The sequence below is a fragment of the Bactrocera dorsalis genome, chromosome 5 (assembly GCF_023373825.1).
Source record: "Bactrocera dorsalis isolate Fly_Bdor chromosome 5, ASM2337382v1, whole genome shotgun sequence".
NCBI lineage: Eukaryota > Metazoa > Arthropoda > Insecta > Diptera > Tephritidae > Bactrocera > Bactrocera dorsalis.
In genome coordinates this window covers 14,853,524-14,869,618 of record NC_064307.1, presented here as the reverse complement: position 1 = coordinate 14,869,618, position 16,095 = coordinate 14,853,524, and the positions used below count along the sequence as shown (strand labels likewise).

The following is a 16,095-nucleotide window of genomic DNA, read 5'->3' as shown; positions in this document are numbered from 1 at the left end:
CAGAGGCAGAGACACGCGCGCAAGGGGACAGTGGGCGATTTGTGAAAGAGCTGCAAGTAGAGGCGGCGCCGAGAGGCCTTTGGACGTGGACGCGCAAAATCAGCGACGAAGAAATGTGCGCGCAACAAGCGGCAACAACAAAAACGCCTTGCTTTTCTTCAAAACACAATTGCTATAGTGAGCAGCAAAAGTATTTTCACAAAGGCAAATGCGCTGAGAGCGCACTTTTGCCAGCGCTTAGCTGATTTATAGTATATGTACATATATATGTAGATATATAATTGTGTAGACATACATATCGTCACCTGAAATGCAAAATAACGTATCATCAAAAAATTCGAAATTGAGTGTCTTATTGATTACGCTTCACTACTTCAAATTACAGACATAATATTACATATGTTCAACATTTTCTGGTTCTGCGGTCATATTTAAACCAGTTTTAACCAATATTAATATTTTGTTTCACTCATGTTTCATTTTATTTTGTGTTTCGTTCATGCCACTGTAAATTTCTGAAAATGTTGTTACGTTAATTTGCATTTCAGGTGACGATATATACATATGTATATATGTACATAAGTGTGAAAACATTTATTTCCTTCTGCAATTCTGCGGCCTTTTCGCGCGCGCTCTGTATAGAAATTCTCACTTTTATTTATTTAGCTTCTAATTATTGAGTTTTTTGAAAATCACATGTCAATGTTTTAAATATTTTCTTAATAATTATTTGACATTTTTCTGATTTTTTTTAATTAATATTTTAAAACTTTATTCAAAATTAAAAAAAAAAAAAACAAAATTAAAATAAAATTAATAAAAAAAAATGGTTTTAAACATCTAAACTTTCTATTAATTAATTGATATCTTCCAGATTTTTTAAATTTATAGTTTATAGTTTTATTCAAACTTGAGAAATAAAAAAAAATCAAAAATGACTTTGAAAATTTTTTTAATTTTTCTAATAATAATTTGATTTTTCAGATTTTTTAAAAGCATATTTTTCAATTTTATTCAAACTTAAAAAAAAATTAAAATTCAAAAAAAAATTATTTTTTTTCGAAAAATGGTTTTAAATATTGTCTAAATTTATATTTATTAATTGTTATTTCTCACATTTACAATAGTTCCAATAGTTTTATTCAAACTTAAAAAATAATTTAAAAAAAAAAATATTTTAAATATTATCTAAGATTTCTATTCATTAATTTCTATGTCCCAGATGTTTCAAGTCCATATTTTTTAGTTTTATTCAACTTGCAAAAAAAAAAAAACAAAAAAATTTTTCAATATTTTTTTAACTTTTCTAATAATTAATAGATATTTGTAAGACTTCTAAAATTATAATTTATTTTTTAATATATTTTAAATATTTTCAAAATTTTGTAAATTGAAATTAATAAATTGGCTTAAAAAAAAAAAAAATAAATTAAAATACAAATTAAAAAAAAAAATTAATTAAAAAAAATGATTTTAAATATTTTCAAAATTTCGTAAATTGAAATTATTAAATTTTTTTCAAACTTCAAAAGTAAAAAAGCCAAACTTTTCAAAACCCCTTCTGAACTTTCTCATAATTAATCTATATTTCTCAAATATTTCAAATTCATTTCTTATAATTTTATTTAAGAAAAAAATAATTCCGAAAATTGTCAAAAGATCTTGTGTGATTTCTGTTGCACAAACGCATTTATTTATAGCCATGCAACATTTTTATAGTGCAACACAGAGAATATAGTTCAGATTTTAGAAAACAAAAATGACTAATCAAGAGAGAGCGAGAGAGAGAGCGGGAGATCTAGAAGCAGAGAGTGAAAATGTAAACGGTTTTGTTTTGCTTTGGTTTGGCACAAAATCAGATTTTCTTTAAAAATAAATTTTGCTGCTGGATAATGTGTAAGCGTGTGCGAGTGTGTATGTGTGTAGGGGTTCAAGGAAATTGTGTGGGCAATTGTCTGCTGTAAGTTTTGTTGGCAATGGAAATACTATTTGTAAACTTTCTTAAAAAAATTAAAATGGATATTAAAAAAAATAAATAACTAAATAAAATATGAAAATAATAAAAAATGTATATACTAAAAAACTAGTAAATAATAAAAATAGGAAATACTAATAATTGTAAATAATCAAAAAAAAAAATTATATAAAAAAAGTTATAAAAATTGGTAAATAAAAAAGTACCTATAATATTTCAAGAGCTTCTAACCCCGTGAAAAATAAACAAAAAATAGTATAGACTCTAAAACGCTAAGAAATAATAAAATTCCAAAAAATTAAATAAAAAAGTATAATTGCAAATTGCAAATAATAAAAAAAAAATATATAAAAAATAATCGAAAAAATATAATAAATAAAAAAATATTATATTTACAGAGTTTCTAACTTAGTGAAAACCAAATATAAAAATATATTTACTAAAAGTAATAAATAAAAAAATTAAAAAATGTTATGCAAAACAAATTAATTATAATAAAAAATAAGATTATTGTTAGTACCATAAAATATACATATTTAATGTGTACAAAATTATTTAATTTGTAATAATATTAAAAAATTTAAATAAATTCAATTAAAGTAAAAAAGAATGAAAAAATATATAAAAAAAACAACAATAATAATAAAAAAGTTAAAAATTTCATAAAAAATAATATTAAAAAAATTAAAAAACAATAATTATATAAAATCGTTAAAAAACTAATTATAATAAAAAATAATCATAATACATACTAAAATAAACATTTTTAAGATTATTTTAATTGATTAATTTTTTTTCTTAAAAAATAAAAATATAAATTAATTTAATTCTTCAATAAAGTCTATAAGAAAACGAAACCGCCATTGGCGATGGTGTTGGTGAGTGGCTATTTATCAATGGTTCCTGAGTACGAATCACAGTTCAAAACTAATCTAAATTAAAAGAACTATTTTTCGGTAGTATAAAAGAACAAAATGGCGGTAGAATCCATCATTATGTAGAATAATGTCCAAGGTTATGTCACAAATAGAAGAAAAAGCTTAGCCAACTATTTAAAACAGCTTTAAAAGCGGTTGATATTCAGCCAAAGCAGCTTTTTGCTTTCATTTCCGGTTAGGTGGTTGCGTATTTGATAACTCTTTATAATCGTCTACGTTTGCTTAACAAATCTTATCAAATCGTAAATCATTTAGAATATAAACTAGTTTTGCTTTGTTCTACTGATAAATTAAAATAAAATTCATCGGGCGCTTTTTGTAGATATGTATGTACTCGTACATATGTATGTATATACTCATATATGTATGTAGGTGATACGTAATGATTTTCAAAATTAAAATGGTTATACTAGTATCTTCAGACTTGTTTAAATCTTGTTTAAACATTCACTTTTGCATATATTTCGTGCAAATAATGTGCAAGAAACTGATGCACTTTAATTGTTTTATAAAAAGTGCTTTTATTAAAATTCAGAATTTTTGCACAGCATGTATTGACCCAATTTAGGCAACAGTGTCATACTGGTGGTTTTCTTCTTTATTAACAAAGTTTTACTGGTTCTGAACTTCGAAAATGTTGCAATGATGACAAATGAAGCCGATGGTTTCGCAGTTGAACTCATTTGTCGAAACTGCCAATATCGGACCACTACAGCATATATTGTATCTGCCATACAAATTGATCGATCAAACTCAAGTCTTTGTATGGAAAACTTTTTTATCTGACAAGATATCTTCACGAAATTTGACGTGGATTATTATCTAAGGCATCACTATAACCTCCGAGGAAATTGTTCAGATCGGACAACTATAGCATATAGCTGCCATACAAACTGATGAATCAGAATCTTGATGAAGATACAATACTATATTATGTTATAAGAAATGCAGCTGTGGCAGGTACTAAAACGTGGCTGTAACCGAAGTTAACGTTTTCTCTTATAACGATAAAATTCTACTACTTGTTATGCAATAAATTTGACACTTCATTCACTTTTGTCTCTCCGGAAAAAATCATATTGTTATTACATACAAACTTTGAGGATAGCATTTAAAAATATTATAGAAACTAAGAAACATATTTTGAGTCACTATAACTCGACGAATGGGCTCTATTATATATTGAAGAATTCGGCTTGATGTATCAAGTAGAGGCCAATACAACTCGAAATGCACAAAAAGAAACCGTTATTCTCTATATCCGCGAAGTATCAACCATTAATGCGGCTTTCATGCACAAGCTTCCAAATCAGAAATTATTAAAACCACTCGAGCTGTTAATGCACTGAAGCTGAAGCCCCTTGAAAAATATTCAACAGACACGCATTACTTATACACTATCACTTATCCTTTATTTTTCCAAAATTATTTGCTTTCATTACCGTTTTATCAAATTCACTGTATGCATTTTGGCGTCTAGAGTCCTCCGCACTTTACTCAAAACTTTTTTTTCATACAAAATTAAGTTAAGCGTTATTTTTACGTCAGTAATTCGTTTGCAAAAACAACAAATAACATGAATATTCCATAAAAAAAATGTATTTTCCAAACGTGAAGGGTAAGCGAGACGAGCGCTTCACAAAAACAACAACCACCCACAGGCGTAACCGAATTGTGACTAAAGAAAAACAACCGTCAACATGTTGAAGCCCGTTAAAGTGTTGTCAGAGAAAAAACAAAACTACAACACAAACAACAACAAAAAGAGATAGCGAAAAATGTTAACATTAATGGCATTTTGTTACTGTTATTGTTGTTACTATTATTGTTTTTGTTGTTGTTACTGTTATATTTATTGTTGTAGTTGTTGGCACTGTTATTACTGTTGTTGTTGCTATTAATTTTGTTACTGTTATTTTTGTTGTTGTTGTTGGCCTCATTGTTTTTATTGTTGGTGTTGTCGCTGTTATTAATGTTGTTGTTCTTGTCACTGTTACAATTGTTGTTACTGTTATTATTACAGTTGTTGTTGTTGTTGCTTTAGTACAACACATCATATTCCAAGTCGGTTTTGCTCTGTTTGTTTTGTTTTTGTACTGTGTACTACATGATGTTTGAGCTTGACTATTTTTGTTGTTGTTGTTGGATGTACATTTGTTACTGTTTATGTTGTTGCGCCCTTTACACCTTTCTTCTGCAATTAACAGCCAAATGACAATAAAACACAGCGGCTAACTGGGAGGGTGATGGCGCAACACATATTTACATACACACACACACATAAACGCAAATAGAAGAGCGGCGGCTTGCACAGAACGCAAAAGCGATGCCAGCCCATTGATAAAGCCATTTAGGTGCATAACTGCGAATATAGCAGGCATGATATATACTATACATACATATATGCATTTGTGCATCTGTATGTGTGTATGCTTGTGGTGGAACGTTCCGCACTCTCATCGTGCCTCTCTCTTGTCGCACTTTAATTAGCCATTGTAAAAAGTCATGAGCCCGTGCGATAAAAACACCGAGCGTAACCACAACAACAGCAATAACAACAACAGCAACTAATATTAAAAATGGATGTTGTAAAAAGTTGTTGAAAAATTGCGCAGGTGAATTGGGTGAATGGACGGATAGGTGACAATTCTTCAGCTGATTATTCTATTGTTGTAGCACTTGAGTAAATAGCTTTGGTCACGCACGTTGTTGTTGTTCTTGTGAAGTTATGGTTGGCGCGTCGATAGAATTTCTGTGGTTTTGCGGGGGAATTATTTAATTGAATTTTGAAATTTTTGCCTTGCATTTGCTATGTTGAGTGTAATTGTTTTTGTTTTTTATGTATGTATTTATTTATTTTTATGTTTTCGTTTATGAATGTGTATTTGTATATGTGCGTGTGTGTGTGCACCATTTAAACGCTAATATCAATGAGTCGGGTAATAATCAACTTAAAAAATAAACAACAATAAAGTGAAGGCGAACAACAAGTGCGGCCCAGTATTCGCTTGGGGAGAACGCTGACAACTCGCTAAAGTGGTACTTGTAATTGTAATGAAGTGCAAATTATGCACTCTTTTTTAGAAGAATTTCTATATGTGCTTTACAGTTAAAAGTGCTTATGTCGATTTTAAACAAATATTTGATTTTGATTGTTCAATTTATATGGCAGCTATATGTTATAGTGGTCCGATCTGAACAATTTTTTCAGAGATTGTAGCTTTATCCTAAGAAATGATTCGAGCCAAATTTAAAGAAGATATCTCAGATATTAAAAACATTTTCCATACAAGGACTTGATTTTGATAGTTCAGTTTGTATGACAGCTATATGCTATAGTCATCCAATATGAACAATTTCTTCAGACATTGTATTACTGTCTTAGATAATAATTCATGCCAAATTTCGTAAAGATATCTAATCAAATATAAAAGTTTTCCTTACAAGGACTTGATTTTGATCGTTTAATTTATATAACAGCTATATGTTGTAGTGGTCCGATCCGAACAATTTCTTTAGAGATTTTACCTATACCCTAAGCAATGATTCGAGCCAAATTTAGAGAAGATATCTCAGATATTAAAAAAATTTTCCATACAAGGACTTGATTTTGATCGTTCAGTTTGTATGGCAGCTATATGCTATAGTGGTCCGATCTGAACAAATTCTTCAGAGATTGCACCTTTTTCGTAAGCAATGATTCGATCCAAATTTAGTGAAGATATCTCATATAAAAAAAAATTTTTTCCATAGAAGAACTTTGATTTTGATCGGTCAGTTTGCTCATTTGCGACTTGTGGCCTACATTTTGGCGCTAACAGATATAAAATATGGAAGTCAAATCAAAGCGAAACGATGTTCTAGGAAAGAGAATAACAACAAATCACTGAAAATACTAGAATATTAAATTTTTTTAGAAGGATAGATAATATACATATATATCTTTAAAACCACTCGGCAACCACGTGCCTCTGCGGCAATTAAGTGCTTGCGTCGCGCAATAAGTGCAAAAACAGATTTTCGAAAAATCCATACGCCACTTATACGCAGTGATTTTCCACAACCTTTATTGTTTGGCATTTCTTTGCTTCCTCTTGCCAGCTTTTAGCTATTTGACACAGAAGCCGCTGACACTGCGGCATGATGGTCTGAATGAAAGCATGACGAGACTACTCATGCTTCAAGTGCGGCATATGAGCGACCAAAACGAGTAGAAAAGTACCATGAACAGCTTGTGGTAATTAGACAGTCAGTCAGTTAGACTGTCAAGCACTCAGCTGACCATACACCGTTATACAATTAGGTAACAAATAAGCCGCTTAAGCGTCGTCGGATGCGCGCTGGCGATGGTGACAGTGCCATATCACAAATGCGGATGGAAATGGTGGCAGATGAGTATACATATACATACATATAGATAAATAAATATATATATATATAGTACCTACATGTATTAATATACATATGTTTAGACGGCACAGCTGCAAGAAAATTTTGGAAAATGTCGACATGGAAAAAGGGAAAGGCAAGCTTTGCTGCGAGGCACAGAAAATATTTATAAATACACATGTATTTATGTACTCAGCGTCGCATTCATCAGCACTGACCGTTGCGCCATACTTAGTTAGTCAGTTGGTTAATTTACGCTGATGACATTTTCCTTTCATTCACCAGCGTCTGACATACATACGCCAGTTTTTTGAACTTTCCTCCACAACAGCCTCATTGTTGCGCCGCCAACTATTTCTCGGCTGCGGATTTAAAAATAAACACAAAAGCATAACAATGTGTCTATGAGGGATTGAAGTTTGACGTGGTTCGAAAAAAAACGATCATAAGCCGTATTAACTTTATTAGCATTTGGCTTTCAATAAAACAACGCCAATAACAAAGCGACGGCGACAGACACGCGCAATCGCTCATACGTCTATCGTTCCATAGCGCAGCATTTCGTCAGTTATCGCTATTAAAAAAATCTCATAAATTAATTTTTTTCTTTAAACTGCCATCATTTGGCCGACAGACAAATGCCACACAAAAAAAGTGTGTTGAAAGGTGATCGAAGTGGTCGAAGTGTTCGGCTTTGTGATTGTCAGCGGTCCAGTGGGTCAGCTTGTTGTTTGGACAGCCAGTTTGGGCCGGCATTGTCAACTGAAAAATTCGGTAAACCACTTATTGGCAACAGCGCTTTGTTGCTATTTGTACGGGCGTGGAGTATAATGAAAGCCGTGGGAGGGCGTGGTTCACATGTTGGTGGTGGAATATACAAAAAATTGTCAAAAAATGTTAAATAAAAATTTTTCCATTATTCTGCAATGTTTTATTGTTATTGCTTTTATTGTAATTTTTGCTATTATCTTTTTATATATATTTTTTTTATATATTTTTTTAAATTCATTTTTATATATTTTTTTTTGCTTTTTTTTATTTTTCTACTTTTATTTTTCATTTTTTTTTTTTTTTTTTTTTCATTTTTTTTTATTTTTGTTACTTTTTTGTCATTATTATTTTTCCCCATTATTATTATTTTTTTTCTTCAATTAATTTTTTAACAACAAAATGGGTGTGTGTGCCGGAGACAATGAATTTTGTATCCGCTTGGGGACACAGCGACTCATGAATATTATTTATTTATGCCTGACTTTTCAAACCACTTGACAAATAAAACAGTTTGTTTGTTTTTATGAATAATTTTTTCAAAAAGTCTATTGATATTATCGCTTTTTTCGAGATATACTCAAGCCTACTTGGCTTTGCAGTGTTGCCAATATATATGAATATGTATTTATGCAAAATAGTTTTGTTTGCGAAAATATGACGGTTTCATAAAACAAACATTGGTGTGTGGCAACAACAATAATAACGGGTGATTTTTTTGAGGTTAGGATTTTCATGCATTAGTATTTGACAGATCACGTGGGATTTCAGACATGGTGTCAAAGAGAAAGATGCTCAGTATGCTTTGACATTTCATCATGAATAGACTTACTAACGAGCAACGCTTGCAAATCATTGAATTTTATTACCAAAATCAGTGTTCGGTTCGAAATGTGTTTCGCGCGCGTGTTTTGTTCAGCGATGAGGCTCATTTCTGGTTGAATGGCGACGTAAATAAGCAAAATTGCCGCATTTGGGGTGAAGAGCAACCAGAAGCCGTTCAAGAACTGCCCATGCATCCCGAAAAATGCACTGTTTGGTGTGGTTTGTACGCTGGTGGAATCATTGGACCGTATTTTTTCAAAGATGCTGTTGGACGCAACGTTACGGTGAATGGCGATCGCTATCGTTCGATGCTAACAAACTTTTTGTTGCCAAAAATGGAAGAACTGAACTTGGTTGACATGTGGTTTCAACAAGATGGCGCTACATGCCACACAGCTCGCGATTCTATGGCCATTTTGAGGGAAAACTTCGGACAACAATTCATCTCAAGAAATGGACCCGTAAGTTGGCCACCAAGATCATGCGATTTAACGCCTTTAGACTATTTTTTGTGGGGCTACGTCAAGTCTAAAGTCTACAGAAATAAGCTAGCAACTATTCCAGCTTTGGAAGACAACATTTCCGAAGAAATTCGGGCTATTCCGGCCGAAATGCTCGAAAAAGTTGCCCAAAATTGGACTTTCCGAATGGACCACCTAAGACGCAGCCGCGGTCAACATTTAAATGAAATTATCTTCAAAAAGTAAATGTCATGAACCAATCTAACGTTTCAAATAAAGAACCGATGAGATTTTGCAAATTTTATGCGTTTTTTTTTTTTAAAAAGTTATCAAGCTCTTAAAAAATCACCCTTTATAAGAAAACAATAACAATAACGTTGACTAATATTTGCGCCTGTTTGTAAATGCAAAATTTCGCGAATAACGCTTTTGAGGTCAATTTATGGGCGCATTTCATAAAAACGTTGATATTTGTTTACGAAAGGGGTTTGGTGGCACAGTTTGACAATATTTTTATGTTAATAAAGTTTAACTTAATAATGGAGAAACAAAGGATGACCTTCATGAAGTCAATTTTACAAATGAAGGCTGAAGTTACGATGTTTTTACGAGTCATAGGGGGAATTTGATTTGGATTTTTTTTTCGTGTAAAACTGAGAATGCTTTCTATGATTCAAAAATTCTGCAAAACAATTCAATTTCTTTTAGAAAAGTTTAGCTGATCTATGTTCTACTTGAGCTTTACTTTAAAAAAGCAATCAACTGAATATTAAACTTGATTTTCCACCAAAATGGTTAGAGGTTAGGTTAGATTATATTGGCCGGCTGTCACGCCATTCATACACCTACTAGTCCTTAGTAATGAGGGAAGGAAGTATTGATATTTAATTTTGATACTTCATATAGTCACTTGAAATGCGTTGCTCCAAGGTTCTCGTATATAAGACTTTAAAATATGACTGAACAGAAGCAGAGAACGTGTCCCAGCGTCTCTCTATGCCTACTTCCCTGCCCACTCTGCTACTGTGGATAAAAAAAAAGTAAGGCTTTTTAATTTAAATTTCGTGCGAAAACCCATCCGTCAAAATTTTTGTTTCTTGGTTGGTCAGTGATATCTGTGCCAAATGTCACATCAAAATAATAGATTTGGTATAGGCTTCTCTTTCTAAAGTATATAAAGTCCATTCGGCGATTTTTACTATGAGTGAAATTATTCAACATAGAAGTTCAATTCAATTTTGTGTGCGGAATTAACTTTCTGGTACCGAAATGTTAAGAATGTTGGTAAAATTCTTCGGTGATAATTGTCTGTCGCGAGCAAGTCTTTTTACTTGGTACAAATTATTCAAAGAGGGTCGAGAACGCCTTGATTTTCACCACGGGGGGGATTACTTTGAGGGGGACGACAGAAGAATAACTATTTACTTTTTTTTGCACACAGTAGTATCATCGTTACTAATGTCCATCCGACTCGCATGTGTTGCCAGCAACTTCTGACCTGTCATTAGGCCAAGGACTGTCACGCAGTCTTTTCGGAACCGTATGTGTAAAAATGTATGATTTTCTTCGCGGTTTTGCACATAATCTTGGCGCTCCTGCATGTCCTTATGTCTTACTTCTCACCTTGATTCGTATGTCAACCCTTTCAGATATTTCATTGGGTATCGTTATTAACGACTTGCGTATTTTCAGTACTGTTTCGGATATTCTTTTACCTAATACAATATGAGATTATTGCCTTAATTACCGCTTGGCGATCAACGTGTGCATTGATCTTCTTTATCTTATTACTTGTTTTGTTAGCTAACTAAGTAGCTTCTCTAACCACAAAGACTTCCGTGTGGAAGATACTACAGTTTTCCAGAAGCTTGAAAGGTTGTTTGAGATGTGAGTCCGATCAAGAGATGCCGGTATTAGTCAGTTCTGTTCCGTCTAAGCAGATGTTGCAAGTTTCCCTAGAGAGTCGAATAATCCTGCGCCACTCACGCTCGTTTAATATGATTTGATTTGAAACATTCTCTCCCAAATAAAACGTAACAGCATGTTTTCTATTTTATCCACTAATAATCTGCATATCGAGTTATGTCCGAAGTTTCTTGTGGAAAATTCACCTAACGCCGTTAATCATCTAGCTAATGTCGCTGCGGAGCTTTTCTCTTCAATATTGACTGGTGGTAGGTTGAGTTACCTTTCTACTACAGCTGTAGTCACTCCAACGGTTTTCTATATGACATTGTTTACCGCTGTGTAATACCAATGCATGAAGGCAGGGGAGGTGTCTCATGCAGACTCCAGCATCTTCTTACATTAGTGAAGCGCTCCAATCATCTATATTTGAGGTTAGCTACTGAAGTGCGGTCTCAGTGGATCCAACCCTTCCTATAGGAATGATGTGTGTACGAAGCTTATCTCTTATGTAGACTTCTAGAATCTTTCCGAATGTTTTCAAAAGGAATGATGTTAGAAATCAACGGTCCATAGTGTTACGATTAAAGGGGACTGGTTTGCCCGTCTTTGGTATGAATACGACCCGTGGGGAGGGAAGTGTTTGGGTAAGAAATTTAATTTCTTTGCTTTGTAATTTTACAAGGTCTGGTGAATCAAATTATATATCCAGATAAAGGGTCCGAACGGAAACATGTGACTACTAAGTAAGCGAGTAAACCCCTCTTGAAGTGAATAGTGAATATCCCTATAATTTTTTTTGATGTTATCGGTATCTAAAGAACTTTATACCTTCATATCTGAGGCATATGTGGCCTTATTGGCTTTCCTGTAAGGCTGGCTACTTACATGGCTAAAACCTTACGAAAGTATGAACCAAATTTTATAAAAATATATCTTGCAAATATACTGCAACATTCTAAATATTAATTAATAGTTGAAAAGATGCAAAATCTGAATTTATTACAACGAGGCTTTCGCATGAAAAAGCACTGTCGAATGACTAGAGCCATTTCTGCTCAAAATAAATGCTAATTACTTCAAAACGAAAAACAAAAAGACAAGCCGAAGAGTATACATAAGTATGTATGTACGAACTGATATAAATATAGACATTTTCACTACATATTTTTTTCAGTGTACACAATTGAGATTCATTGCTGTGACAGCTGTGTCTTATTCGTAACTGTGAAAATCTCACCATTTAAGTATATTTAAAAATAAATCCGGCAAATATTTTACTAGCAACACAAATCAGAAATAGAGCTAGTGAGAGCACACTGAGGCGAGAGCAGAAGATATGTGGAAGATATTTTGAAGAATAGAAGACGCAAGCAATGCTGGAAACTTGCCAAATTTTCAGCTCACTTCCTTGCACACATAATATTTTACGAAATTGCGAAGAAGACGAAAGTTGGTTGAACAGTGATATTGAAAAAAGTGGCAACTACCAAAATTCAGTGAAAAAAATTATCAAAGGAAAAATTTAATTTACAGCCGATTGATTGAAGAAATGAAAGCGGAAAAATATTGATCTACCAATTAGGAAATTCATCCGATCTTTTATTCAATCAAAAATATTGGTTCTCCGGTAGGTACATGAAGACCGTGGAGAGTTAATTCAGCGCCATTCCCAGTAATTCGGACTGACGTATGGAACGACTTGGGCCAAGAACTGAAGCCACTCGACCTCTATCATGGGTTCTTGAAAAGTTCCAAGAAGATCCAATACTTCGGTGAGCAAATAATTTCACCTTTTGAGACGTTCGATTGGCCACCAAGATCGTGTGATATCACGCCGTTAGACTTCTTCATGTGGAGATATGTAAAGTCTAAAGTCTATGCGGCCAATCCGGTTTCGATTTGGAGCAAAACATCAAGCGCGTCATTTGCCAGTTACCAGTCAAAATGCTCGAACAAATCATCCAAAAATTGGGCTCAACGGATGGACCCACTGAGACGTAACCAAAGAATGTTCTTTCGAATGATAGTAAACATTCCTTATTAAATTTGAAGTAGGAAATATCGAAATGGATCACCCTTTACAATATTTAATTATCCACAAAAACCAAAAAAAATGCTCACAAAATCAGTCTGAGCCAGCCGAAAATCATTATAAGCCATTATTTTAAACGAACGAAACGATTATATAATGAAGTTTTTATTGTACTTACTGTAATTTTTCATCATTCGTTATCGGTTGCGTCTTGTAGCGATCGCGGTACATATCGCGACGTATGGCGCTCGGTTTGAACAATTTCGGTGTGACGCCCGACTGCAAAGGCGATTCCCAACTAGTGTTGCCATCCACCGGTGTAGACGGTGAGGTACCGTTACTGCTTAGGAACATTTCCATATTTTTTATACGCTCCGCAACCGAAATGCTGCCACCGGTTGTGATCGGCGTGGTCACAAACTCCACAGGTGCGGCTTGTGATGTGGCAATGGCATTCAATGCAGCCGCCAAATCCACCACGGGCGCCTCCTGACGTTCCAAAGAGCGTGTACGCCGTTTGAGTAAACTTGGTGATTGGCCACTGACTTGTTCAGCGCTGAAAACATCGGGTTCGAGCTCTTCACCACCCAACGAACGTCGTTTCGACGGTGAGTCAGTCTTTAAAATGGGACGTACAATCGGTGGTGGCGGTTCGCTGTAATGACGGCCATCTTCGCTGATTGCGCCGCCCAAATCGAACTCTTCGCGGCTGCTCTTACGCGATGTCTTTAATATGGGACGTATTTCGTATTCATCCGAGTCACCAGACGACTTCTTCTTTAAGATCGGTTTAGGTGGACGCATAGCATCATCGCTGGAAATACTTTCCAATTTGAGTATTGGGCGGATTTCATATTCTTCATTGCTGGGTGTGTAGCCGCTTTCATCGTGTTCGCCGCCGGCTAACGCTTGATTGTCGGCCGTCTCGCGACCCAATTCGGCCGCGGCCATTTTCACAGCTTGTGAGATCGAAACATGTTTCGGGGCATGTGTGCCACCATCGGAAGGTGTCGAGGTAGAATCTTTCTTCTTCAATATACCATGCGGATGTGGTTCAGTGGCGGAGGGACAACCATCGCTTTTGCTACTCTCATAGCTGCTCTGTTTGAGTATGCCATGTTGTTGCTGTTGCTGTAAGCCGGCAGTCTCCTCTAGTGAATTGCGACGCGCCGATTTAATAAGTATGCTGCGCTCGTCGGGCGAATGTGAGCGCGAGTAATAGCGCGACTCGTCCAGACTCGAGCGTTTCTTAAGTATGCCGGCACGTTTCTGTTTCGAAGTCGGTGTATCGACTACGTTAGCGGAAAATGTCACCGGCGAAGCGTTGCTCGAGGCCGAACTGGACTCGCCCGCAATATGATCCTTCTTCTTGAGTATCGAAACAATGTGATTGTGTGTCGATGTGGATGGCGATGTCGAGTACACGCCAGCGGGACCAGTCGGCACCGGTATATATGTGGGATCATCTGTGCTTCGGCGCCGTAATATGGGCGAAAGTTTTGGCGGTTCGTGACCAGCATCACGTTCCATGCTACGCGCTTTCAATATACGCTGTCGCAATATGCCGCCAGACATTGTGGTATTCGAGATGGACTTAGCCACCTGTTCGTCAGCTTCCGGTTCGTAGTAGATGCGCTCTTCCTGCACGAATGTGGCATGTTTAGCTGGTGATGGATCACGCTCCTTCGCTTCGGCGGCCACCTCTAATTCCGTGTACGATGGTGCTGGCGGTGGCGTTAACGCCTGTTGACGACTACCGATGCCGTAACGTGCCGGTGTTGCCAGCTCCACAACACACTCACTGCTATCTCTGCCTTCCAAATCATTACTGATGTAATCCTCCCCGCCACGTACAGCCTGTGCGGCTAGTTCTGCGGCGATGCCTGAAGCCATCATGGCCATTTCGACATTCGCCTGTTCGGCGATCTTCTTAATCTCGGCCAAATCGGTTTTTGTACGCTCGTTTACCTTCCGATTGACATCGTTCGAGCGCAACTTGCGCAATTCGCCCAGATGCAATGTATCGCTGCGGCGTGCTAAACGATTGCTGCTCGGTCGCTCGCGAATTAAGCTTTCACGTGCGTGTAGTTCATATTTTGGACTAGCCGTTTCGGAGCGCGCACGATTGCTAACGCTCGGATTGACTAGATCCCAACCGCGACGCGCGATCTCCATGTGATAGGCCAATTCGTTGTGTTGTGGCGGTTTGTGACTCGCCAAATTTTTGGCTGACGTGTCGGTTTTGTTTTGACGTGGTGATAGCATTTCACGTAGCACTGGATCATCGGGTGGCACGAGTTGACGCACCATGCCGAGCTCGCGGCGACGACGACGACGCGCTGCTAAGGAGTCATCTGCAAGAGGAAGGTATTTGTTTAGTAAGTGCGGTATAGGAGAGTAAAATTACAAATGGCTAATGTAAGGAACAACATTACGAAGGCGTTGAATGAGAGGCGCGTGTTTTGAACGAGAGCGCGCATGAGTTTTGAAGGTAGAGTTTTAGTAGTGACCCAGAAATTTTGTGAATTCCATATAGCGCTAAAGTTTAGTGGCCTTGAGCGCTTGTAGAAAACAGGAAAAAATCACTGCGGACTTTTTTCACTCTCTCTCTCTCTCTCTCGCTCTCAACTCTGCTTGAAACTCAGCTGTTTGTTCTTAATTTCATTTCGGTCACTTTTTCACTCAACGATCCTTAGCGCAATGCTGTCCCATTTATATAATAAATAAAATTAATTAAATAATGCTTAAAAACACTGTTTGGTATTAGATTATGAGTGTCGATTTGACGTTAGAATTTCA

General features: G+C 35.4%; 1 protein-coding gene across 18 annotated transcripts in view; it reads right to left on the bottom strand.

The window, feature by feature from the left end:
* Positions 1-16,095, bottom strand: part of LOC105227966 (supervillin) — a 454,663-nt gene that overhangs the window by 155,109 nt on the left and 283,459 nt on the right. For 16 of the 18 annotated variants that reach the window (XM_049458894.1, XM_049458881.1, XM_049458883.1 and 13 more), the window contains one exon: positions 13,475-15,650. The exons of 1 other annotated variant lie outside the window; for it this stretch is intronic. In XM_049458894.1, the coding sequence (XP_049314851.1) occupies positions 13,475-15,650 (2,176 nt within the window). Of the gene's footprint in view, positions 1-4,355; positions 4,592-13,474; positions 15,651-16,095 lie in introns of those variants that run through there. One more of the 18 variants, XM_049458896.1, reaches the window with a different exon arrangement.